The sequence below is a fragment of the Elephas maximus genome, chromosome 20, assembly GCF_024166365.1.
Source record: "Elephas maximus indicus isolate mEleMax1 chromosome 20, mEleMax1 primary haplotype, whole genome shotgun sequence".
Classification (NCBI taxonomy): Eukaryota; Metazoa; Chordata; class Mammalia; order Proboscidea; family Elephantidae; genus Elephas; species Elephas maximus.
Window position 1 is genome coordinate 12,801,855 of NC_064838.1, and position 26,987 is coordinate 12,828,841.

Genomic DNA, 26,987 nt, shown 5'->3' on the forward strand with positions numbered 1-26,987 from the left:
GCTCTTAACCTCTGCGCTACCAGCACTCCAACTGTCCTATACCAAACCAAAACCAAACCCACTGCTGTCGAGTTGATTCCCACTCATAGCGACCCTGTAGGACAGAGTAGAACTGCCCCATAGAGTTTCCAAGGAGCGCCTGGCGGATTTGAACTGCCGACCTCTTGGTTAGCAGCCATAGCACTTAACCACCACACCACTGAAGTTTCCAGTTGTCCTATGGATAATCCTATAATCTGGGCTGTCCGATTTACTTATGCTTCGATTCAGGTACAATATATCTGCACAGATATATATTGTAGTTAAATGTGTTTATTAGCTACTTAGGTAAGTGTCATAATTCTGCCATTTGTACTGGTTATACCCCATCCTTCCTGGGTTAATATTACTTTCTGTCTTTTTCCTGTTAAATAGTTGAACATGAATAATCTGGGCGAGCTCTGCTGATGGTTTGATTGTGAGAGAAATAACCCAGAAGAGCAGCCTCCCACGTGGCACGGGCCAAGTCAGTAGTTGTCTGTGAGGGCTGAATGGAAGCATTTCTGGCTGAGCAGGATACAGAGGACCCTAAGAAACACCCGTGTCTATTTGAAACTGTGTCCTAAATGAGCGTGGTAGGGTCCTTGTACCTGAGGATATCTGCGAGCCAGCTGTTAAGTTGGGGGAGTTTCGTAAAATGGTTTACGTCACCTTTGTCTTTTTCTCCAGGTGGGTTCCAGCACTGCCGGTGGGGGCGTTCTCTCTGCTCTGCGTGGGGTCTGGCGGACACAGGGGCTGCCAGGGTAAGGACGAGAGGAATGGCCAGCTGCCTCTCCACCTCTCCCTGCCTCTTTCTTCTTCCTCTGAGGTCCTTTAGCCGAGACTGGATGAACACCTTTCCTTCCTTCTGCTTATGGCCTAGTTGTTGTTGTTGTTAGGTGCCATCAAGTCAGATTTTGACTAACAGCGACCTGGTATGACTGAGTAGAACTGCCCCATAGGGTTCCAGTGCTGTAATCTTTACGGAAGCAGACTGCCACATCTTTCTCCCACAGAGCAGCTGCTGGGTTCAAACTGCTGACCTTTCAGTTAGCAGCAGAGTGCTTAACCACTGTGCCACCAGGGCTCCTTTTGTCCTAGTTAGTGTTCTTTTTATATTGTTATATAATATTTATTGATATTGTTAAAATGTTCCATTTGGTGTTGTATAAAAAACCAAAAACAAAACCCATTGCCGTCGAGTCGCTTCCGACTCATAGCGACCCTATAAATGAGATCATATCACACAATCAATTTGATGAAATATTCCAACCCAGTGATTCTCAGCCTTGCTCATCTTGATGTTAGAGGACAGTCACAGCCAGGTGATGGGCTGCAGCGTTACTAAAATAGGTTTTGGTTTACACAATGCAGGGGTGCCGAGTGACCAAGGGTAACATCGTTAGAGCAAGTGTTTGTGGTTTGGGTACTTTAGCTATTATTAGTAACAAATTACTTTCAACACACCGTGGTGCATGATACCTTGGTTGAGAACCACTGTTCTATACTATTGACTAAGTGCCTCAAACTTCTGGCTAATATTATATGAGGAGCTCTCTCTTCAGCATTGCCTTTACGGCATAAACGTGTAAAGCTGTTTAAATGTTGATCTGTATGGATATATGAAATTATGATTTTCTCTTTGAAATCATCTACCAGGAATTTTCCTGTGAGAACCAGCAGCAGCCTCCTTGTGGAGTAGGTCAGGAGTGAGCTCGTGGTCGGGTTGCCAGTGTACAGAGCAGCGCTGCGGCAGAGCAGGGCCCCTAGGCTTTCTCTTGGGACGGTGCTGCTGCCACTGCATCCCAGCGCTGTGTGAGATCATTTATTGGGTTGTAGTTCCCAAAAAGAAAAGAAAAGTTTTTGGGTGCATTTGGCAGGTTTTAATTTCAATTATTTGATAGTCTGGGTAGCATGAACCAGGTAGGTTAGGCCCCAGTTAAGGTGTTTGCAGGAGAGCGACCCTACCCCCTCCTCAAAATTTCCAACTGGAAAGTAGATGGCATTGGGTGGTTCTTTGTGACAACTCTGGTGGATTGGTGGTGGCTGCCTGAAGGACTTCAGGATTTTGAGACGGGGCTGGGCTGGGTGGGTTTCACCGTGAGGGAGATGGCATTAATTATTGAGGTCAAACGTGAGCCTGGGAGGGAAGTGTGGTGGTATACCAGGAGTCTGCTGTCTGTGGCTAATATATTGTGAGGGGTACGGATCTGCTCCTCTCCGAGGCACATTCATTCTTGCTCTGATTCTACATTTAACAAAGAAATGGTGAGAGAAAAACGAGCTCTAGAGCAGCTTATTCATTGGCAGGTATAAAATAACCATAAGTAGTTCAAACAGTGATGGGGCCACACATGGAGATGTGTGCGCAGTAGCTTTTTTAGATCATCACAAGCTGAACTGCTGAGTTTCACTGTCTTGTTTCCATATATTTCATAGTAGCTTCTCTGGCAACTACTGACCAACCCCTCTGCCACTGCCCTCAGCTCTGCGGAGTTTGCCTTTCCTGAGAAAGTGATTGTACTCGGGGATGGCAAAACCACGGCCACCGAAGCTTGTAGAGAAGGACAGTTCTTGAATAGCCTGAGAAGAGATCTTGCCTGTCTCAGCTGTGCGGTGGACTCTATGTTGTACAGTCACTAGGCAGTGCCACAGCCAGAGCAGGGCCTGTCTCTTTTCTGTCCGCATTGTCAGCTCTGCGAATGTAGTTTGGATTTTCGCAATCTCTTCAAAGTCTTAAGGCTTGGGCTATAGTTAGAGTGCACAGTGTAATCATGAGTAGGGTGTTCTAGGCAGCAGTGGTTTTCATTTCATCCAGATCTAACTTCCAACCTAGAAATGCATTTTAATTAGCCTCCTCAGTAATATGATAAAAGAAGACAAATAATTTAGCAAAAAAAAAAAATTGAAAAAGCAAACCAAAAACAGCCCTCCAGACCTGGGCAGCTGCTCTGAACTGTGGTCCTGGTCATCCTCAGCCCTGAAGCTGTGTCTCGGGCCTGCTCCCAGTCCGCGGCTTCCCACACAGAGCTTACCCGCACGCACACAGTCTCTCTCTCTCTCTCAGTCGTACGGGCTCCCCCTCTTGCACTGGAATGGCGTTAACCTCTTGGGGTAAATGAACACTAAAAAAAAAACCAGGTTCCCGGTGGATTCACACAGGAGCAGACTGCTTGGGTGCCTATTTGGAAGATCTGCTCCAGGGCAAAGTGGTTTCTCCAAGATTAAAATACCATACGCTCATTCAGTGCAGGAGGCAGAAAGCAGATGGACGTCTGCTTGTCCCGATTGCTCCTTCCTGCTTTTCTTCTGTTAGAGTTAATTGACTGGCTTTTTGTTTTCTTGACTGTGTCCTTATATAGTAACTGCTCCTGCCATGAGCGGTATGCTAAACGCTGTACATTTGTTACACGTTTGACGTGTGGTTGCTAGAACACAGCCCTGTTCCACTCGGAGTCGTCTTTGCCTCCAGTTTGGTTGGGGTGCTCACTGGTACAAATTACTTTAAGGCTGTAATTATGGTAATAGATTCAATTGTCATCTAGCGAAACCATAAACTGCTTCCATCTGCCTCCTGCTAGGGGCAGCTGAGCTCATTAGCAGCGAAAGCTGAACAAGACTTTGGCTTTTAGGAGTAGATAGTAAAAGGGGAGGGAAAATTCAGGGCTTTGAACTCCAGACATACTGAGGGTGGAAATGCAAATTCTCAGCAGGGGTTTGAACCGGAATGAACCGGTTCAAAGCCCTGGAGAATTCCATGGCAAACAGGACTTCTGCTCACCTCCCACCCCCCCACCCCTTTCTCTTTGTAGAACAGGGGCAGTGAGATGAATCTGTTTTTCAGGCCAGAGGGACTCAGGAGCCTCAAAGCAGTCAGTTACGAATTTCTGCGCTCACCAACCTCCTCATACAAAACAATTTGCATGATACTGAGCTGAACAACTTTTTTTTTTCCTTACAAGTGTGTTTTGGTTTTCCATAGAATTTTCCTAGACAAGAAAAAGAGGTTCTTAAGTTTATGTATATATTTTACTTTAAATCCTGCTAGTTAACTAAAAAGGGTCCCACAAAACCGCTCTCAGGTCCCTGTTTTCCTCAGGCGATCTGGGTGCTGACATACAGAGGGCAGTGAGTTGACCTCTCCCACCAGTTATGCAGAAAGGAGGCTGCTGGGGCGGTCGTGTGAGTTACCAGCAGGGATTTCCTTCCTGGCCGCTTCTCGGAGAGCCACCAGTTAGCTTATTTTTCATACCTTAACAGACGCACAGCTGTTGTTGCTGTAACTTGAGCACTTTCAATTTTTTACCCTAGACTAGAATCAATGTCTTTTCACTAGTATAACCCCTAGTTCCGATTTTCTAACTTTGGCTTTCTGTTTACAAAAGTGATACTCATGGTGAGACGTCCACATATTACAGGAATACAGGCAGGGAGCGCCTCCTATATTCCTACCCTCCAAAGAAAGTGATGGTTAGCTGTTTAGGAGCCGTCCCTCCTGTGGTTTCCAAACATGCAGTCATATTATACATATGGCTTCAGACTTGACCTTTTAAACCTATCTGGTGTATTTTCTACGTCAGTACCTACGGACTACCTCATTGTTACCATAATCGTCCAGTGCGAGCGTGCTGGGCCATAATTACTTCACTGTGGGTGGGTTGTTGGCACTTTTCTGCTACCAGCAATGCCACCATGCACATCCCTGAACAAACACCTGTACACAGCTTGTTGTTAGTGGCTGTGGCGTCGCTTCTGCACAGGCCCCGTACATAGCTATGGGAGGGTTGTTAAAGAATGAATTCCCCTCTTACGTTCCCGGTAATACTGATGTGTATGGCTCCCACTTTCATCTTTAGCATCTTTAATACTGAAGGGCATTAAATCTCATTGTTTTTTTATTTCCCATTTCTTTGATTATTACAAAGTTGCCACATTAATGCTTACTGGCCTTGTTTGGAAACCCTGGTAGCGTAGTGGTTAAGTGCTATGGCTGTTAACCAAGAGGTCTGCAGTTCGAATCCGCCAGGGGCTCCTTAGAAACTCTATAGGGCAGTGCTACTCTGTCCTGTAGGGTCGCTGTGAGTCAGAATCGACGCGATGGCAGATGGTTTGGTTTTTTTGGCCTTGTGTGGTGCTGCAGACAAGCCTGCCTGGAGGCGGTTCCATTCCCAGCTGCAGCTCATTTGCTGTTTCTGTCCTTAAATTAGGGGAAGAGAAAACACAATCTGTGGAGACTTGACTTCCTGTTGTGGCATCACATTGGGGGGTCTCTAAGGAAACAGCAAAGGAGTCACCAAGAGGAGCAGCAGGGATGTCTAAGAAATCTCCCCTGCTGCACAGGACCACCACCAGAGACCACCATAGACTTCAGGGCAGGAAAAGCTAGCAGCCTCACCTAGAAGCCCTTTGACTCCTTTTTAAAAAATTGATTTCATCATCTTTAAAATGGGAACATCATCTCACAGGGTTGCATGGGGGAAAATGGTCTGGAAGGTTTAAAAAGAACTATTGTTGGGAGAGTCGCTACTTAATTTTGAGCGCTCACGAGTAAGCTGTTTGGTATTTAGCCACTTTAGCCAGCAAACAGCTGGGCTCAAACGTCAACAAGCCTACTCGGGAATGTAATTTAGTGCCATTCTAACGAAGAAGAAAAGCACATTGTAAGTGCTGTGGGGGCTTAATGAGCATGGTGTGTTGAGTTGAACGAGCTGTGGTACTGGAATTTGGTAAAACTTTTTTTTTTTACACACACAAACTAAGATCTTTCCCCCTGCTTTTTTCTAGATTATTTGCAGGTGTCTTCCCTCGAATGGCAGCAATCAGTCTGGGAGGTTTCATCTTTCTTGGTGCTTATGACCAAACACGCAGCTTGCTGTTGGAACTGGGCAGAGAGCGCCCGTGAATCAGAGGCAGCCCGACGTCCACTTCTTAAAAGAACGGGGACTGCTGTGAGAACTGTCTCCCTTCCGGTGCGCAGCTGTCCGGCCGTCTGAACAAAACACAGCGCTAAAATCCAATTCTGCTAAGATGACCACACCTAAAATGTGTCCCCCACGGTACAGGCTGGCCGGCAGGAAGTCATCAGCTTGTGTGCCAGAAAGTTAGAAAAGAGAAAAGACGAATTATGTCCCAAGCAGTACTTTGAACCGTTTTCTCAGAACCCTTTAATAAACAAGTTCAGTAATGGCCAGGCCCCTCAGGGCTTTCATCTGTAGCTGAGCCTTCATTTCCTGCCACCTGATAGTGGAGGCAGCAGAAGGCAGAGATGGATATAACTTTCTAAAAAATGGCTAGTGTGTGTTCCCCTCACCCCCAGGTTAAGTCCTGTTGTGTAAGCTTATAACTTGGTTTAAAAAGAACGATCTACAGGTGCGTAGCAAGCATTCTTTCTGGGTGACCTGGCTGCCGTTTTTAATTACCGTCAGATTTCACTGAAAGAACAGATGATTGTATTATTTTACAGAGAAGTGTCCGGCAGCCCACGTGGTGTGTGAAAGAAAGCAGTTGCAGCCCAAGTGACTAGATGGGCCCAGCTGGCTTCTGGGGGGCAGCGGGCATGGTGGGCCCTCTGGGGAAGCCAGAGCTCTCCTCCCTGGCCAGCTTTGGGAACAGTGTGCTGCTTCCTTCCTCGGCAGGTTTGTGCCTGGAGTTTTTAAGCTCAACACTGAAAATAAAAGGGATGCGATGGGAAGGCCGCCATACTGTGAGATTTTAGAACTTGACTAATAAGCTCCAGGTTTAGAAAAATTCCAAGGGAGAGATCTCCTCAGGCATCTAGCAGTGCTGGGTAAGCCCTTCCCTGCAGCGGTCGTGTGCGCCGAGTCTCCTTTTTTGGGAAAAAAGTAATTAAAGGCAGGCTGACTGGATTTGTAAGGGATACTCTGGACTCCAACGGGATAAAGCACTGGGGGTTAACGTACCTAGAAGAAGGACCCCAATCACACGCCCAACGTTTATAAATGAACCTTTATTAAAGACACTTCAGTGCCATTTGTTAGATGCGTCAATATTTTACATGGTTTTCAATGTACACTGTACCAAAAATTTCTATAAATAAATAACTTTGTACATAAAAAGTAATACTTTCTCTTTCACATTGCCTCTCAGAAGCAGCAGATTCACATATTTTGTGGCAGTAACAATCAGTGAAGTGTTGAGGAAAAAACTGAACGTGCTTACCTTTTGAAACAGGTAACCCATTCTGTCAATACCCACCTTCAGCTTTTTGCCAAAGGAGCTTGCTTTCTGAGATTTTAAGGACCTTATTTGTTTCAATTTGATTTTTACTGAATTTCGCGTTGGCACTCACAAGATGGTGAGCTGTGGGTCCAAAATGTGCAAACAGACCCAGAACCCAGGTCAGGGCCTGCCTCTTGTGCAGTCCAAGCCCAATTTTGTCTGTGTGAGGGGGTGACATGGACAGGCCTGCTCTGGGGGTTCTCAGTAGAAATAAGCGAGCCCTGAAAAGGAAGAAATTTATCCTTTTTTATCCCCCAAGGCCAATGCAATATTCATCATATCGGCAAAACTAAAACATCACTATTGAAAAATCCACAGGTATCAACACCAGCAGCCTTTATCTTAAGAAGAAGCCTCAAATGACAACTGACTGATACCAGACCACATCTGCTTTTATCACAAAGTGAGCATCAAAGGCAGCGGGCAGTGCGTCATTTTCTGACTACTTGCTTGCAGTGGATTAACACCCTCACTCTGCTTGTTAAAGAAAAACCAAAAAGTCCTTCACTGCACAGGCAAATGACACGTGCACCTCTGGGCTGGAAAGGGAGGAGCGCCCACAGGTGAGCAATACTGACGAGAGGTTACTTCCGACTCAGGAGCGAGCGCTCTGATTGTAGAGCACCCTGGGGGTCTGACCCTTCCCACCCCAACTACTGGGAGCAAATGTGTTTTTAGCTTCTAGAAATCCCCCTCATGCGTTAAGGCACAGAGCTATCCCAACCTCCCCGAATTAAACAGCAACCTGATATGAAAAATAATATTGCCAAAAATGTACAATATTTTTTGTTAACCATGCACTAAAGATCAAAATAGGCTCTGTAAAAGATATATAATATATATGAAAACTCTTATGTACAATGGTATCAAATACTTTTTCTGCCTTTTGTACACAATAGCCTCTTGCATTTCTGTGCTTCAGACGCAAGTCCTCTGAACTACTGATACTCCACGTGAAAGTTAAAACTATATACAACTCACTGACGCTCGAACCCAAGCTTCCTCACAGCCTCTCCTGCCTCTTTCCTATATGAGACCGATAGATGAGGGCTGAGGTAGACAAAGCCTAGACTTTTGGTGCAAACAACAGCGGCACACTCCGTTTCCTGGGGAGCTGTCCTGTCAGTAGTGTGGACTCAGGACTGGAGTCGCATGCCTTGGGGAGGTGCCCGTTGGAAAGAAGCAAGTGCTCAGCTTCACTGGGGACAGCGGGAAAGTCTGAGGCAGCTTCCATAAGCTCAGGATTGGCTGAAGTTAGTGCGGATGTAGGCTGTAGGTCTAGGGAGTCTGGCTCACACCGCCTTGCTAAAGTCCGAGAAGAACCTCCTACGAGAAAACAGAGGCCATGTCAGATGCCTCTACCAGCCCTGACCATTTAAGTGGGTCCCAACCCACCTACTAGTGATGCCTCAGTAGGCAATAAAAAGCTACCTTTTCCATCTAGAGGTGCCACTGGCTTTTTCTTCAAGGATGTCAGCATTCTATCATGGTTACTGGGGTAGAGGGAACCCCTGCAATTGGCACGGGACCCATCAACAGTCCCACTGCTTGGGGGATGCGGAGAATGTTCTCGGTCACTCCGACTGGACTCCTGGCTGCTTGTTGTACTTGGCTGTACACCGTCCCTGGATGCAGGCTGAGGGTGGAAGGCTTGCTCCTTGGAGTAGCTGGCCACATCAGGGCTGCAGTCACTGCATACGACCGGGCCACTGGGCTCTGGAGAATAAAGCCAAAGACGGGTCAGAACCACTGCCATCCATGTCTCTGTCCATACACAAAGGAGCAGGCCCTTCCCTCCACTGCTGCAAGGTGAAAGCCCCGTTTACATCAACTAACAAGTACTCCACACTGCCACGTGCACTCACAGGAGGACCAGGGCAACACCAAGCCACTAATGATGAACAGGGACTTCATTTACATGTTCTGAGATTAATTTTTACTCAGAGAATATAGTCCCAGAAAAACAATCCCATTTGAATTAGGTACCATGTAGTATCAAGAGTCTTCCAAGCAATTAGAAATTTAGTCTCAATAGTCTCAAGATAGCCCTGGGGAAAAAGTACTAAGATTCTCCGTTTTGTTTAGCCTTGCCCCTTATTTTACTTGCTTATAAATCATAAAATTTACACTCAGACTGATCATACTGTAGATTTCATACACATCTAATTCTGGAATTAAAAGTGAGCCAAACACAGAGCTTTGTGTTTATAGCTGAATACAAAACTGACATCATCGTAGACCAATACTATAGCTCCCTTTCCGTTTGATTTTGAGAATAAAATATTTTTCCTGATGAAAGCATTTCATACCTGTTTTATGTGGACCAAGGGTTCTCTCGGCTTTCTCTGTCATTTTCCAGGGCTCTTTATTATACCCCACACAGAGCTTTGGCTGTATGCGTGCAACGCCATGAGCGTCAACCTCTGGAAAGAGGCCTGTATCTCTTGGACAAACACCTGCAATAGATGCCACACCGTTAGAACTCTGGGCCTATACGTTCCACAATAAGCCTTATAAAAGGAGTGCGGACAAAGCCACTAGAACACAGTCATTTTTAAAAAATGACCTTCAAAGGGTCCAGCGGGGGAAATTTCTGCTACTTCCTTCCCACCAGGTGGCCTGTGAGCACTCAGAACCTTGTGAGATAAGCGTTCTCACAGGCTAAACCCTGACTCTGCTCAGGCTCCACACAGCCCCAACTACCTCACCTTGGTGCGAGCTTTGTAGTATAAGAAAGCTGGGAGCACAGAGCAGACCTGGGCTCTTCCCCTATACGAGGATTGGGTTGGTTTCATACCCTGTAAGGTCCTCTGCAGCTCTTATTCCAGGTAATCCTACCTGTCTTGGCTAGCAGAAACTGAGCCCAGCATAGGGACTTTCTGGGGGACAGGATTTTTAAACCTTGCAGAAGGGTGCTCAGGCTGAGTTCAAAACAAAAACACCACTGAAGCCTTCTGTCGTGCAACCTTCTGATTCACCGAGTGTGCCTGGTCTAACGCCAGGCAGCTACCCTGGAGACAGTTATGTCAGGTCTGCTTTGTTGACACTCAGGCCTTACCATTGCTCTCAATGTGCCCACTGGCCTGATGGCCACCCTCGGTCCTGAGCACGGTTTCTTGTCGGTCAGAAAGGGTCCCCTGAGAAGAGAGGTAGCTTGGGACATCAGGCGGCACAATGGTTTCATCTGCAAAGAGACAAGACAGTCAGATGCCAGGGTTCCCAATCCAGCCCTCTGACAAGAAATGCAGATACGTATCCACCATCAGGGACCCACCCGACAATGGCCACAGAGGCTGTGCAGAGCCGCTGCCTCATGGAGCCTGCTGACCCTCCCTCAGTCAGACTGCTGCTGAGTCCATGAAACAGAGGATGACAGGAAAGACAGAACCAACAGAAGACAGCACCGTAAAGGCATTTTAGGAAGAAGCCACACGTGGCCCGAGGACGACACACAGACCTGTGTGCAACCAGAGTTCCTCCCAGACTCGTGTACGACAGTGCTCCCGTTCAGTACTAACTTCCAGAAAGTTTAAATGGTGCCGATGGGACCAAAGCCTCAGCCATCCAGAGTGCCTCCACATTCCCAAAGGTTTGACAGGACTGAACGTAATGAAATTCTTGACAAAGCCTCTGGACCTAGCCTGACAAATGTCACTGCTTGTCCTCCTCCCAAGAGCCTGACCTGTGTTGGTGACACTGTACTCCTCACTCTTCTTCCTGGTTTGATAGATGATGCACACCCAGACCAGAGAGGTCAGGACGATGCTGCACACCACAGCAATGGTGAAGATGCCCACGCTGGTCCCGTCCTTCCTGCAGCCAGGCGTGGGCAGGACACTCAGCTGGCTGTGAGCTCGCTCAGTGCCCAGGGCGTTGGACATCTCGCAGGTATATCTGCCTGCATCCTCTGCCACCACGTTCTGAACAACAAGCAGCTGGTTGCCTGGGGTGAAGTGGTGCCGCTCAGTGAGGCCCAGAGGCCGGTCCCCCTTGAGCCAGGTGATGCGGGGTGGTGGGCTCCCGGTGGCTTTGCACTGGAGTGCCACTGTTTCTCCTACAGACACCACACAGTCTTCCAAAGGCACCACCAGGGACGGAGTTTCTGCAAGAAGTCAGTGAAGATCTTACGGTCATTCTGCAGGCCCCATGTGCTACAGATCTGCCTTGTGGATAAAAGACAGTTCAGCATCCCAGTGAAATGCCACGTAAGATCTTGTATCAGAGTGGCAAGCTTTTCAGAAGAGCCTCTAACACAATGACTAAATCATAAAAGGCATTCTGGGGGCTGGCCAACCTCTGGCCAGAAAGGCTTCTATTGTTTCCAGGCTGTCCAGTGACAGAGCTCAGTCCCCTCCTGCCCAGGTCAAAGGGCAGCTCTCACTAAAGTTTAAGCCTAACCCTTGCTCTGAATGAAGACTCTCAATTCACTGCCTATCATTTTTAAGAGATTGAGCCATTTGATCAAGACAATCTTAAGCAAAGTAGAAACAGCCCCCCACACCCACCTCCCCACCGCAGGCTGCACAGAGCGGGTGGACAACCTTTCCTCTCGGCATCTGTGCAATTTCAGAACCCCCTCCCACATGCACATAGTGTATCAACAGGCGAACCTAGGACAGTCAGAGTGGCGTTAGCTGAAACTGAGCCGGCAGTGTTCTGGGCGGTACAGCTGTAAACCCCCATGTCATCTACTTTCACATCGGTGATGAAAAACACGTCATCATCTGGCATGACGTGCATGCGTCGCTCCCGAGCAGCGGGGAAATCTGTGCCTCCGTCCTTCTGCCAGGCAATCTGGGGGTTGGGGTGGCCCCGGGCAGCACATTCGAGGCGGGCCATGGTGCCAGTCCGGATGGCAATGTCGTGGGGCATTTTGGTGAATGATGGCAACACTACAAAACATACAGATACAGGGTCAGGTTCAGGAAAGCTAGACGCAGAGACCAGGAAATCCTCCAGCAGCTAGACCACCCCTCACCACCTTCCCATGCCAATGTCTGCCTGTGGCTGACTGCTGCCACCAGGAACATCCACCCCTGGAATTGGGAGCAGTGGGTTTCCAAGGTCTGCCAATGGTCTCCCCACCACAGGGGAGCATTTCCGTCAGTCTCTTCTCGTACGCCGTCAGCTGTGAGCTCCTCATGCACGAGGCCTTACTAAGAAACATTCCCCTGCTCTACCTCAGATGGTAACCGGTCTCTCCAAGGGCACCTCATCAATGCCAGGTCTGATGCCTGCCCGCCTTCCCACCAGCAGAAAGCCTGGCAAAGAGGTATCTGCTCCATCAGGGGCAGCTCTTCCCTCTTGAAAAAACAGCGGTGGGAGGTGGTGTTGGGACCATGTTACTATACACACAGGCAGAAACCATGCATCTGGTGAGCTCGTTTTTCGCGAATATCCTCCCCACCCCCCACCCCGAGAGAATGGCACGTCACCGCAGTTCCCATCAAGGTCGAACCATTGAGTTTTCAAGCAACAGTGAGAACTCTCTCCGTAATACGCCAAGACAGCCAGCTGAAGTGTGGCTAAGAATGTGTTTCTGTGGTCTGAGGAGGCTGGAAGCGTGCCAGCTCTAACTCTTCTGATGACCTCTATGCTAGCTTTGTCACCAGAAGTTGAACAATCAGGAAAATCCCATTAGCTTATGGGGGTTCCCAGAAAACTCAATGCCATCCAGTTGATTCTGGCTCATAAAGACCTGCAGGGCAAAGTAAAACTGCCCCACAGGGTGTCCAAAGCTGTAATCTATATGGAAGCAGAGGCCACAACTTTCTCCCACGGAGTAGCTGGTGGGTTCGAACTGCAAACCCTTCAGTTAGCAGCTGAGCACTTAACTACTGTGCCACCAGGGCTCCTCTAGTTAGTGGGGTAGGTGACCCCATGTGTGCACAGTAGAACTGCTCTAGGTTTTCAAGGCTATGACCTTTTGGAAGCAGCTCACCAGGCCTGTCTTCTGAGGTGCCGCTGGCTGGGTTCAAACTGCCAACCTTTCAGCTAGTAGTTGAGCGCTTAAACTGTACACACCACCCAGGGGCTCATGGAGGATAAGAAAACTACAAGGCTCAGCCCCACAACCTGACTTAACGTAACTGGGTGAAAAAGTCACCAAAAAAAAAAAAAAACTTCTGAGAGAATAACCCTTCAATCTGTAAAACTTGCTGTGGGGCACACCCAGAAAACAGTCTCCCAGTGAAGCTTTGTGTGTCTCCTGTCCTAACCATCTCTACACGGATAACAGACAGCAGTCATGAGTGTGGCTTCACAACAATCTGACACCAGAGTAACAGAAGATAGCACTTCCGTACCATTCACGGTGAGCCTGGCCTTGTGTGAGTAGGTGGAGCCAAAGTGGTTGGTGATGATGCACTGGTAGCGGCCCTCGTGCCCAAAAGTGACGTGACGGAGGTGCAGTATGGTGGTGTACTCCATCACCTCTCCATCCTGCGCGCGGACATGGGCGAAGTTCTCCATGTCAGCGTTGGCCAGGACCTCATTGTCCTTCTTCCAGGCAAAGGTCATAGGGGAGCTGCTGCTGCTGGCTGCCGAGCACGTGAACTGGATATCCTTGCCCAGCACAGCCATGGTCGTCTCTGGCTGGGTGATAATCTGGGGTTTTGGAAAGTCATCTGGGGGAAAAGGACCAGATGTAAGTCACACGGGCTCTCAGTACACAGAGGGATCAGGTTTCTCTTCAAACTAGCAAGAAATTGCATCAAAGAGTGAGCAGGTAAAACACCCATGATAACAATCTTTCAGGGTTCCTGTGAGTTCTGCGCTACACTAAGCACCATAAGGAAGCTGTACCATGGGTATGTGGTCTTATCCAATGATAAATCCACGAGCAGTCCTTGATTACAAATTAACCTAACAATATTAAATTATCAAACCAGCCAGCAGTTTCCTTGAGAAGACTACAACCGGCTTTACCTACTGACTTTTACAAAAAAGGCTCTTACACAAAGATGGCTGCACAGGCCGGACCCACAACCGTTACTACAGAAAAAAGGAAGGTATGAACTATATACAGAAGAGCCCAGAAAGGACCTCCAAAACTCTGTACTTGATAAAAGCAACGAACCCTAGCAAAAATGGTCAAAATCCTTTTCAGAATTCTAGAAAGTAACCAAAGGTTTACTACAATCCATGGAGCACTGACTCAAAAAAAAAAAAAAAAAAGGCTGAATCTCAATAAGAAATGTTAATTTTGTGGCATCTTTACTTGTCCTGATCCCACTCCTTTCTCCACAGCTCTACAGCAGCCCTGAAACTACCTGAAACTAGCTGCTATTGAGGGAGACAGAATGGGTCTGGAGTACCCCTCAAAGGCCCTATCCTCAGGGAATTGTCACCATGAGACCTATGCAGTAGCAGCCCATTCACAGGGCTGGTAGTTATTTGCCCTGACTCAGAAAACAATTGGCAGCCATTGTTTAACAATATAGATGCTTCAGGCAGAAATACCAGTTAGGGCAAACAAGAGGCTAGCCCAAAAAAAGGAAAACCAGGTGAATGAAATGTCCACAGGAATTAAAGGAAAAAAGAACAGGTTTTCACCATTATATAATGAACCAAATAGAAATTCTGGAGTTAAAAGTGTATAGTAACTGAAATGAAAAATCCACTTGGGGGACATGAAAGCAGAACTGAGCCGGCAGAAGAAATGAATTGCCAGTTGAGGAAAACAGAATGAAGAAAAATGAACAGAGCTGCAAAGACCTGTGAGACACCAGCAAGCATAACAATATACAAATAATGGGAGTCCACGTAACACAAATCATGGGACTCGAAAAGAGAAGAATATCTGAAGAAATAATGGCCCCCAAATTCTGAAATTTAATGAAAAGCATTAATGTACACATCCGAAAAACTCAATGAACAGAATATCCAAATAGAATAAACTCAAAGATACACACCGAGGCACATCAGAGTCAGACTATCAAAAGACAGAGGAAGGATCCAGGAAGCAGCAAAAGAGAAAAGGCTCGTTAACACGCAAGGGATTTATCTTCAATAACATTAATAGCTGATTTCTGAAACCTTGGAGGTGAGAAGACAGTGGGATGACATATTGAAAGCACTGCAAGAAAAAGACTGTCAACTGGGAATTCTATATCTCTTTCAAAAGTGAAGGAGAAATTAGAATATTCCCAGAGAGGCAATAATTGCGAGAATTCCTCACTATTAGATCTACCCTACACAGCATACTAAAGGGAGTCCTTCAGGCTGCAGTTAAAGAGCACCAGACAGTAACTCCAATCCACGTGAAGAAATAATGCCATTAAAGCTAACTGCATAGGTGGGCATAAAAGACAGTATAAACACATATTTGTAACTCTTTCCTATGCTTCGCTGACAGCTACATAAAGCCATAATTATAAAACTTCTGGTGGGTTTATGATGTATAAAGATGAAATATTTATAATAACAAACGGGAGGGAGGAAATGGAGCTTTATGAGCAAAATTTTTGTATACTACTGACTGTTTTACATTAAGATATTAATTATAACTACCATAGCAACTACCAAGAAAATAACTTTACAAAATACAGTAGACCAACGAGGGAACTAAAATGGTACACTAGAAAATACCTATTTAATACAAAAGCAATCAGTAATGGAAAAATTAAATGATAAAGATAAAACATATAGAACATGAATAGCAAACCCTAACTTATCAGTAATTAATTAAGCATAAATGAATTAAACACTCCAACCAAAAAGCAGAGATTGACATAATGAATAAAAAACCATGGCCCAACTATATGCTACCTACAAGACGACAGACTTTAGATTTGAGAACACAAGTAGGCAAACAGTAACCAAGAGAGAGCTGGAGTGTCTATATGAAGACACAAATTGTTACCAGAGATAACATTTTATAATGATAAAAGTACCAATCCATCAGGAAAACAAAGAGACAAGAAAATCCCAAAATACATGAAGCAAAAACTGACAGAATTGAAGGGAGAAGCAGACAATCCAGTAACTGCAGACATCAATACTCCATTTTCAATAATGGACAGAACTAGACAAAATCAACAAGGAAGTAGAAGACATGAACAACAAGCACTCTAAACCAGCTAGACTTAACAGACTCTACAGCATTTCACCCACCAAGGGCAGAATATACATTCTTCTAAAATGCATATGGAATATCCTCTAAGACCATATGTTAGGCCACAAACCAAGTCTCAGTAAATTTAAAAAGATTGAAATCTACAAAGAATCTTCTCCAACCACAATAGAATAAAGTTAGAAATCATTTAACAGAAGGAATACTGAAACTAATTTGTAGAAATTAAATAATGTACTCCTTCAAGTACCAGAAGAAATCATAAGGGATATTAGAAAATACTTTGAGATGAATGAAAACAAAAACGCAACATACTAAAACTTCTGGGATGCAGATAAAGCAGTGCTTAGAAATTTATAGCAGCAAATTGCCTATATTAAGAAGAAATCTCAAATTAATAATCTATAAGAAACTAGAAAAAGGAGAGTAAACTAAACCCAAAGCAGGCAGAAGGAAAGAAATAATAAAAGATTATAGCAGAAATAAATGAAAGAGAATAGAAAAACAGAGAACATCAACGAAATTAAAGGTTGGTTCTCTGAAAAGATTATCAAAATCAGTAAGTCTGTAGCTAGAGTGGCCAAAAAAAGGGGCGGGGGAGGCTCCGATGACTAAAATCAGGAATGAAAGAGGGGGATACATTACTACCAACCTTACAAAAGTAAAAAGAAATAAGAAGGGAATACTATAAACAACTGTGTGCCAACAAATTGCCAGAAAAATAAACTACCAAAACTTACTCGGAAGAAGAAATAAAAAATCTGAATAGATGTAACAGGAGATTGAATTAGTTAAAACCTTCCCACAGAGAAAAGCCCAGACCCAGGTGGCTACACTGGTGAATTCTACCAAACATTGGAAGAACTACTGCCAGTACTTCAGAAACTTTTCCTAAAAACGGAATCGGAGGAAATGCTTTCCAACTAATTCTGGCAGTCAGCATTACCACGATACCAAGACCAGACATCACATACACACACCCCCCAAAAAACTTCATCTCTTATGAATATAAAACCAAAAAAAAAAAAAAAAAATCTTTAACCAAATAGAGCAAACCAAATCCAGAAACAAATAAAAAGGATTATATCCCATGAGCAAGTGGGATTTATCCCAGGAATGTAAAGATGCTCAACAAAAGGAAATCAATTTAATACACCACATAAACAGAAGAAATCAAAACATATGATCATCAAAACAGATGCAAAGTATCTGACTAAATCCAACAAATTTAGGAACAGAAGGAAAAAACCACAGGATTAAACTTTGTCACCTTGGCTGACGCAATGGTTTCTTAGATAGTAAACGAAAAGCACAAGCAACAAAAGAGAAAACAAATAGGACTTCATCAAAAGTAAAAACTTTTTGGGTTTCAAAAAAGTGAAAAGCTCACGGAATGGGAAGAAATATTTGCACATCATATTTCTGTTAATGGTCTGACATCTAGAATATACAAAGAATTCCTATATAGTTAAGCTGAACTATAGCTTGGTTTTAAGAAGACCTCAGGGAATATTTTTGGTTTAAAGTTAACCTCATAGCAATAGTGTCAGGGACTCATCCAGCTTACATGGCTCCAAAAATGCTAGATTCCCTGAGAATCTGAAATTCTCCATGTCCCCCTTCTGATTCAGATTCTTCTACAGACTGATCAGAACATTCAGTAATGGTAGCCTGGCATTAACTCAACAATTAAAAGTTAAATTATATAATTAAACCACGTGCAAAGGACCTGAATAGCTATTTCTCCAGAGAAGATATACATGTGTCCGTATTGAGCATATGGTAAGATGCTCAATATCGTTAGTTACTAAAAAGAGAAGTGTAAATCAAAACCATAATGAGATACTACTTCACACCCACTAAAAAACAGCATGGCGAAAATAAAAAGATGATAACACGCATTGGCATGATGGGGAGAGATCTGAAGTTTTATACACTTCTAGTGAGTATGTAAAATGGTGCGGCCACTTCAGAAAGTTTGGCAGTTCCTCCGAAGTTAGAACAGACTTCCCGTACGACCCAGCAATTCCACTCCTAGGTATATACCCATGAGAATTCACATAAAAACCTACACACAAATGCTCATTTCGGATTATTCATAATAGCCAAAGAAGTGGAACCAACCCATCAGCTAATGAATGGATAACTCAAATGTGGTGTATCAATAGATGACATAGAATTTATCGATAAAAAGGAATGAAATACTGATACATATTGTTCACGCTAAGTGAACAAGGTCAGTCATAAAAGATCAAACATAATGTGATTCCCTTTATATGAAATGTCTAGAATTGGCAAACCAGTGGAGACAGAAGGTAGGGCAGGGAGAATAGGAAGTGACTGCTAAAAGGCATGGACTTTGTTTTAGGGTTGATGAAAACTGTTCTAAAATTAGATAATGTGACAGTTACACAACTCCTGAATATTCTAATAAACCACTGAATTGTACACTTTATAAAGGGGTGAATTTTATGGCATGTCAATTATATTACTTTTTTAACAAACAGCTTTATTGAGATGTAATTCATATACAAGAAAATTTACCCCTTTAAAGTGTATAATTCAACGGTTTTTAGTATATTCACAGATCTGCAACCGTTTCCACAGTCAATTTTAGAACATTTTCATCACCTCAAAAAGAAATGCCGCGCTCTTTACTATCCCCTCTCCTCCCCTCCTTCCCAGTGCTAGGTAACTACTAACCTACCTTCTGCCTCTACAGAGGTCCCCGTTCTGGACATTTCATGTGGATGGGATCACACGTTATGCCAAAGTCCAGCAGCTGAACCCACCTTGGCTCATACAGAGGGAAAGCCTACACTCTATGGCAGGAAAGGGGGACGAAGCGGCAAGGAGGCTGAATTGCAGACAGCTCTAGAAACAGTTGATTGGTCAAGGACCAGGTATTGATGAACAGAGAATCACACGGCCATTCTGTGCCTAGATGATGGGAGCTGTGTGTAGCCTCAGTGTAATATACTGTACCTCAAAGGTGTTGTCTTGGCCCAGTTTTGAGGCCCTGGCTAGAGACAGGTCCATTTTCCTTCTTGAGCACTCTTCAACTACTCCCCTTTTCGGGTTCACACGCTCCTGGGTCACGACATGCCTGTCCTATCACCCCAGGGCCAGGTACCCAATCACTAGGGACAGCTTCTGTAGCCCCTGAGGCTGCAAAATCATTAAAAATGCCCAATCCCCAGGAAGCCCAGGAAACCCAGCTACGGCTACCCTGTTTACCATACATAACTTTTAGTCTCTCTCTTGATCTACGTCTGGCCTTAACTCATCCACGGTTTTATAGTTAAAACATTTAGGCCCTGGTGGTGCAGTGGTTAAGTGCTCGGCTTCTAATCCACTGGTTGCTCCTCGGGAGAAAGATGTGGCAGTCTGCTTCTGTAAAGTTTTACAGCCTGGGAAGCCCCATACAGGGTCGCTATGGGTCAGGTACGACTGACTCGATGGCAATTTTTTTTGAAGACTGATCAGTAAGAAAAGCTCATTTTGGAAGGCTACTCCCATGCTGATAGTGTCCTTATGAATTCCCAATGCCATGGGTCAGAGAAAGGTAGGCAAGCCTGCTCTCAGAAGTGGTGATGGGGCGGGTGGGTGTGTGGCTATCGCTATGGCCAAAAAGTAGAGAGACAGAGAAGTGGGCCACCAGGGTCGTGGTAACCATGAGGTGAGCTCTGGTTAGGACCATCACGGCTGGGTCCCTGGACTCAGAGGTGATGCCCATCAGGGACTCACACATGTCTAGCCATTCACGTCAGGCCTGGGAATCTCAGCCTAGCTCCTGCCCTAGAGAAAACACAGGAGAACTCAAAATTCCTCCTGTGACCCCATCCTCCTGACCAAGAGGTGTCGTCCTTCCTCTCTGAGCTAGCAGACGTGTGCGTTCTCAGCTGTTCAGCATTTGCTGGGGAACCAAACCTGGTTCCTGACACCCCTGGTCAAAGGATGGCAAGAGCTGTCTTAGCCAATCAGAAGGGAAAGGAATTTAGAGCTGCAAGGAGATTCCAGTGGTTTGGAGAAACAGCGAGAGCGTAAGTCAACATCAAGGAATTTTTTTACTAGAGCAACTGTACTCCTGAGACTCGCTCTTCCTGCATTTAACCTTTCATTCTTGGGGCTGGAAAGAGACACACATTAAAACCCCAGCCTCATACACTGAATAAATTCACAGCTCAACCCGGGCACCAGAGCCCCCTTGAAACAACAGAACCACCTTCCTGTCACTGATGACTGTGATTTGTAACCGTACCGACTCGTGTTCCCTTCTGATTAAATGCATGTACCCCCGGAACCACATAATGAGGCGACTGTACGGTAAATACTACGTGTGGTTTCAGTGGGAAATAAATTGCATCCAGCAGCTGATTTGTAATCATGGGTTGGGGTTACTCCGATCCCAGAAGCACTCCCATAATGAAGAGTTCCTCCTGACCTTTGCCCTTCATGAAAAAAGTCCCAGAGACTGTCTTACCACACACAAAACTCTCTGGCGGTACAGAGAAAATGCTCTGGCCCTTCAGTGACTGTGGGTGGGCACAGGTGGCCGTCACGAAGGCTTGCAGCATCCTCCCGGTCAACCACGGGGGCAGCCATTTCAGCTGGCAGTCGCACAGGAAGCTGTCACTGCTGATATGGCTGAAAGAAAAACAGAAGTGGAGGCTTGAGTGTGACTGCAAAGAGGGGATGTTCCTCAGCCCACGGAACGACCGACCACCTTGATCAGCGTCTGCACCTCAATCAGTGTCTACCGTGAGCGCCACAAGCTGGATGGGGAGATGGTTTTTCACACACTTCCTATCCAATGACCCAGAGCAGCCCACATACCCTGCCTGGGGACTTTGTTAACATGCAGCTTCTGACTCAGAAGGACAGGAGCGGAACCAAGACTCTGCATTTCCAACATGATCCCAGGTGATGCTGCTGGCGCAGGGACCACACATAGCAGAAGCTGGAGGTGACACGTGTTTTCAGGCAAACACGGCTCTTCTGTGACCCTGGGAGTATTCTCTCACCTTTCTGGGCCTGTGACATGTCCAGTCGTGGTGAGCCAGCACTGTCCCCTCTCTGTTTTTTTCCCCACTTTCCCAATAAGCTACTTGGACTGAAACTTTGATCTCAATTCTGAAATAAATTCTGAGAAGGGCTCTTTTCCTACACGGCTGCTATTTTTTGATTTGGCAAAGCTGTGTGTTTTCTTACTTCCACACGTAAGCCTGGCCAATATGCTTCCCTCTTGTTTGTGTATTTGTCTGCACACCAGCATTATTCGGGAGGCCCGATGAATCCAGCTCCGCTCCCTCAACAGTGCTTGAGAGTTAATTGCCACTGCCCAGGGAGCATGAGAATGCACAACTTCGGTTTTGTGCAGCTCCAACCAAAACAGAGAATATTTTCTTTTTCATTTCTCAGCAACTGAGGATAAGCTTTTTAAACAGAAATCAGAATTGCCATCTCAGCGGACATTCCTTCCTGAGGAGTCACTTGAAGATAAGTCAACCAAAGAGTCTAGCTGCCTGATCCTGGAAGACCTCAAGGCTGTGAGCTGAAGAATGATGGCCGACCCATGACAAAGAAAAGGGCCCAGAAAGAAAATACACAGGCTTCCCTGTAATAAACTGTCATCTGTGGCACATGGTAACTAAAGGGGGTGCCAGCATGCTTAGAAATTCCCAAAATGCCACGTGAGCTAATACTGTATCAACAGCCTCCTTCTCCATCTGCCATTTTCATCAGTAGTCAACAAGGCAACCAAGTGGACTGGGCTTCTGTTTTCTTCCACTTCACTCTGGCCTTCTAGTGAGCAAAGACACTGTCAACCTATTGAACAGCAAGGGGAAACGAGTCTTAAGCCAGATAATCCAAGGCTGACTAAGTAAAATCTACTCTTCCCTGCTGTTCCTCGTCACTCCCAGATAAGTTAAGCATTTTCATTTATTAATTTTGGAAAGTGCTTTTTTAAAGGCTGAAATAATTTATCTCAAAGCCATTGGAACTGCAATTCTTGCCCATACTAGACCTTAAAATCAGTATTAGATCTTGTATTTTTATTTGACGGGCAAGTAGCTCTCTGCTTAGCGATATCTGGAAGGCTGCCCTGTGGAAGAGTGGCTGTTGGGGCTACATGGGAAAATGGCAGATTCTCACTCAGCGTGAGGGCAGCTTCCCAGGACTGAGCTCTGTGTGGTGGCTGAGCAGGCAGCTGTCAGGTTCTGAAGAACTCATCAGCCTAGGTGAAGAGCCAAAAGGAGCTCTCTCACTGCTGGACGCACCTGATTCCCCATCAAGAGGGCATTTGGTGTGACTCCGCTTTCTGTTGTAGTCAAGCAGGAAAGGCTCAGTACTTTGAATGACCATCCAAGAGGAAGATACTAGGCCATCACTGTGAGACTTGTGTGGTGACACGGAATATTTAGAGCCACAGGAACAAAAGGGGGAGAACAAATTTGACATTTGTCCTTGGTTAGAAATGTGTGAAAAAAAGTTCATCCTTGTAACACACAGTCAATCTGCTGGGCCTGGCAGCCTTGAGGATTTCACCTGCCCCCAGTGAAACCCACCTCAAACTGAAAGGAGACCAGACCTTAGAAAAACAGTGCAGGCTTGACCTGGAGAGAGGGTTTTCCTAAAGACCGAGTTAGGACCAACAAACAGCACAGATGGAGAAGCATTAGAACAGACACACTGGCAACCCCCCACCACACATACGGGCTAGGCTTAAAGACTAGACAGCAGGGACCGTGAGTAACCCCAAGGCTTTGCTACTTTCCCTTCGCTAAGAGCACAGCCTCTTCAGCTACTAACAGGCTCTGCCTTCCCACGGCCCCCACCTCCAGCCATTCCAATACTCCACTGGCTCATGTTGTGTATTTTCATGATTCCAACTCAAAGTGTGTTTCTAATCATCACTTGTGGAAATTTACCCAGAGGATGACTAAGTGGGCACACAACCTGCCTCAATCCAATGAGGGAAGAAAATGACCAAGTGGAATTAACCGTATCTTCTCCCATCTGAGGCCTGGGCCCAGAGCCAGCCACAGCTGGGTACATGCAGAGATTGACGGGAAACCCAGGCAGAAGACCAAGACTGAGCCTCCACAGCCAGGCAGAGGCATCGTGGGGTCCAAGCTTCTGGAAGGGCCTGGTTCTTCCCAGCTAGAAAACTGTCTCAGGAAAACTGAATTTTTAGGAGGCCAAAAGGAAACCATCTTTACCTTTCCTTCCTTCTCAAATACTCTCTTCTCGTTAAATCAGTACTTCAGATAGAAAAGTTGAAAGGAACGGGTACCTACTGCCTAGATTTTACCGTTAACATTTTACTATACTAGCTTTATCACCTATCTGTCCATCTGTCCATCCTTCTAAAAATGGTCTTAAATCACTTCTTCCCTCTTCCCTGGAATCAGAGCTATGGAATCCTTTCTTCACATTAAGTATTATCCAAAACAGACAAAAGCAAAACTAATGAGGTTGAAAGAAAGGAGAAGTACCAGAACTTAACCTTCTGCAGAGCCCTAAAGCTCCATGGAGCCAGCCACAAAATTCCTCAATCCTGTTCTACAGGCAAGACCTTTCTAAGAAAAAGCGCTACACCTTGACAGACCTGACCACCTCCTTTCCCCCCACTTACCCAGAAGAATGTCACCAGGGGCCGGGATCAGGTTTGCAATACCGGGACTGCTGAGGCAGAACCAAGCCTCCGCCTGGCCCCTTCCCTACTCAGGGCACAGAGATGGCCACTCTTTGGCATCTGCCATTTTGTCAGCACTCAGAAGAACCCAAAGTCACACCTTTAAGGAATCAGTACTATGGCCATAGCTTACTGGATGTAGAATGGATTAACGTATAGGAAAAGGAAAGGAAACTTGAGTGTTTCCATCGGACACCCAGACTAGCCACTCTGCGGAGACTAGGATACAGGTAAGGTCCAAAAGCCCTGTCACCAGAAGACCAGGGTCAACGTCGGTGATGCCACCATGACCACTGTTCACCACAGTGACCTTACATACGCACATGGGCTGGGCATTGTTTCAGCTCTAACCACCCACAGATTCTCTGCCTCACTCACAGCCCACCATGCTCCTTAAGGCAGCCCCTCTCAATATAGGTTCCTTGCTCTAAGCAAACTCAAAAGATGAATGTTTGTCCCTGACGTCACCAAAGTGATTATCCGCTTTACAGAAGTTTATTTCATGTCGTGTCATCTAGAACAGAACAGAGCTCAGCAAACTACATGCAGCCTGCTGCTGCTGCCAAGTTTTATAAATAAGATTTCATTCGCACACAGCCATGTCCGCTCATGTGCATATCGTCTATGGCCACTCTCTGCTCCAGCAGCTGAGCTGAGTAGTCGTGACGAGCCCTTATGGCCTGCAAAGTTGAAAATATTTACTATGTGCCAACCCCTGGTCCGGAGTACGTCCCAACAGGGCATTTTTTTTCTTAAAAAGGTAATTTAACTCACAACTATAAACAGTCACAGCTATCATGTAAAAAAAGGCATAACTGCAGGCCTGGGAGTTTTTCACTCTGGAATTCTCCACCCATGTCAGTCAGAGCCCCAGAACCCCAGGAACTTACAGCTCTTTAAGATTCTTCATCTTCACAAAGGCATCAAACTGGACAGATCGGATCGCATTCTCGCCAAGGTTCCTGAAAAAGAATGTAATTCTCTTACGCACAGAAATCCTGGGTACCTTCAAGGTCAGCCATCCCTTAAATGACATGCATGTGAGGCAAGGCACTAGGGATTTTTCAGGACAGCCCTGGTTTCAAAGATGAACCACAGGTACTAGCTAGACTCCTGTGTCCTAATTCTGCTCTAGGTGGCTGTCATTTCACATATTTTGACACAAACACATGGAGTCACTCTGGAACCAAGGCCCTTTAAGGGCGGCTTCAAACTGAGGCTGAGGCCTGCTCAGCAAGTCAACAGGCCAAAGCTTTCCCAGCAGGATTACAGTCAAACTGGATTCAATGAGGAAATAAACTAGAATAAGGTACTACAAACACCAGCCCCAGATGGCAACAATGAGTGACTCAGGGCCACTCTGTCCTCTTCCTCCCAGGGTCTCAGGCAGCTACACCAGAGAAAACCTCCCAGTTAAATCCAGTGTGCACTCAGCACGGTTAAGCTGCTTTGGTGGCACAGCATACTCGGTCCTTGTGGTGGTGGAAATGCCGCCCGTGAAGGAGTCTGGAGCAATGGAGCAGCAGGCAGGCCAAGGGAGGAAGGTATTTCTCCAAATACCAACTGTATTAATTGGGAGCACACCAACGGCCATATGTTCTGTAACTGTTCCTGGTATCAGCAAAATAGAGGCCAAAGTTAAAGCTGTCTTATAATGAGAAGGAAGCAGCTGGCGTTTCCAAATAGCCTGTTTCTTGGTTTACAAAGATGCGATTAAATTGCGAGCAGACTTCCCCAGCAGTCGCATTTGGAAGGCCTGTGGGTCGGGGAAGGTCTGGCAAGATACTCACAGGTGCTCCAGGCCTTCCAGCCCTGAGAACGCTCTCTTAGCCACGGACTTGATCTTGTTTCCAAACAGAGTCCTGCAGTTTCCAAACATCCAGAAACGGGACGAGGGCGGGGGGGGGGGGGGGGGGTGGACCAGGGAGGGTTGGAAGAAAGAGAACAGATAATTAGGGTAGTGCTATCTGATTAGCCTCTCCTGTGGGCTGCAGGTGGAAATCTGACCTGTGCTGAGATTAAGGGTCTGAAGTATGCAGGCCTTCCCCTTTCTGAAATGAAACACTTTTATCTTTATTAGAATTTAGCAGTGATGACAGGCTGGAATTGCATGCACCGTCTTGCCTAAAAAGGCCCTTTGCGATGTTAAGTGGAAATCACCTTGTCCAGCCCAGGCTTCTTCAAGGACCACCCAAGGGGGTGGGGAGGGGCAAAGTTTAGCAATGGCCTCACAGTAGAGGAGGCTGCTCCCTGCTTCAGGGAGAAGAACCAGAGTCAGAGAGGGTAATGAAAACTGCTGCCCAATCTGAACACTGAATTCTGGGGATAAAGGTGCCCAACAAATACAAGGAAAGAGGCAGGAAACCAGGCGTCCATCAAGATGGCTCTGTAGCTCTTGGCACTAGAGGCCCACACTGGCCTCCTCGAGGCCTGCAGGAGACGCTGGGGTGCTCTGGCCTCTTTAACAAGACCTTGGATTTTATACGTGGGCCAGAGGTTCATTAAAATGCCAGGTCCAAGGATCCTCAAAAGTCAACCTCCAACGTTACCTGAACGCCCATTCCCCTGGATTGCACACCCACGAGAAGGGGGTTCTTGCGTCAACACAGTTCTAATCCCAACCTGAAAAAAGTGTTTTCTCTGAAGCCAAAATCTGCCTCCCTGCATCACGCAGGGCTGTGTAACCAAAAGGACAGTTTGCTTCTCTACAGGGGTGAACCTAGTGTGTGCTGGACATTGGCAATGAAAAGAAACAAGGCTCCAATTCCTCCCGCCTCAGGACCACAGCATTCCCTTCAGCTCCAGGTATCGCCTGCCACAGGAGCCCCAGGCTCCAACATCATTGGGAAAGGGCTCCTGCGGGACTCCCCCAGGTAAGTACCAGGAAAGCCGCCAGTGCCAGGCTTCCAGTGGAACAGGTGGGCCAGTGCGACGGGGCCACACAAAGACGCACTTTCT

General features: G+C 46.1%; 2 protein-coding genes across 14 annotated transcripts in view; one reads left to right on the forward strand and one right to left on the reverse strand.

Annotated features, from left to right (window-relative positions):
• The window catches only part of SLC25A26 (solute carrier family 25 member 26), a 150,929-nt gene extending 144,029 nt beyond the window's left edge, over nucleotides 1–6,900 (forward strand). For 7 of the 10 annotated variants that reach the window (XM_049863232.1, XM_049863227.1, XM_049863225.1 and 4 more), the window contains 2 exons: nucleotides 709–782; nucleotides 5,803–6,900. In XM_049863232.1, coding sequence (XP_049719189.1) covers nucleotides 709–782; nucleotides 5,803–5,920 — 192 coding nt within the window. In that variant the 3' untranslated portion in view covers nucleotides 5,921–6,900. Of the gene's footprint in view, nucleotides 1–708; nucleotides 783–5,802 lie in introns of those variants that run through there. The other 3 variants (XM_049863229.1, XM_049863231.1, XR_007514477.1) reach the window with 2 other exon arrangements.
• Nucleotides 6,901–8,007: 1,107 nt separating this feature from the next.
• Nucleotides 8,008–26,987, reverse strand: part of LRIG1 (leucine rich repeats and immunoglobulin like domains 1) — a 121,319-nt gene continuing 102,339 nt past the window's right edge. For all 4 annotated transcript variants that reach the window (XM_049863221.1, XM_049863224.1, XM_049863223.1 and 1 more), the window contains 10 exons: nucleotides 25,820–25,891; nucleotides 24,920–24,991; nucleotides 20,814–20,977; nucleotides 13,563–13,883; nucleotides 11,868–12,149; nucleotides 10,940–11,359; nucleotides 10,316–10,441; nucleotides 9,567–9,713; nucleotides 8,689–8,973; nucleotides 8,008–8,583 (listed from right to left, as the gene is read on the reverse strand). In XM_049863221.1, the coding sequence (XP_049719178.1) occupies nucleotides 8,324–8,583; nucleotides 8,689–8,973; nucleotides 9,567–9,713; nucleotides 10,316–10,441; nucleotides 10,940–11,359; nucleotides 11,868–12,149; nucleotides 13,563–13,883; nucleotides 20,814–20,977; nucleotides 24,920–24,991; nucleotides 25,820–25,891 (2,149 nt within the window). In that variant the 3' untranslated portion in view covers nucleotides 8,008–8,323. The remainder of the gene's footprint in view (nucleotides 8,584–8,688; nucleotides 8,974–9,566; nucleotides 9,714–10,315; nucleotides 10,442–10,939; nucleotides 11,360–11,867; nucleotides 12,150–13,562; nucleotides 13,884–20,813; nucleotides 20,978–24,919; nucleotides 24,992–25,819; nucleotides 25,892–26,987) is intronic.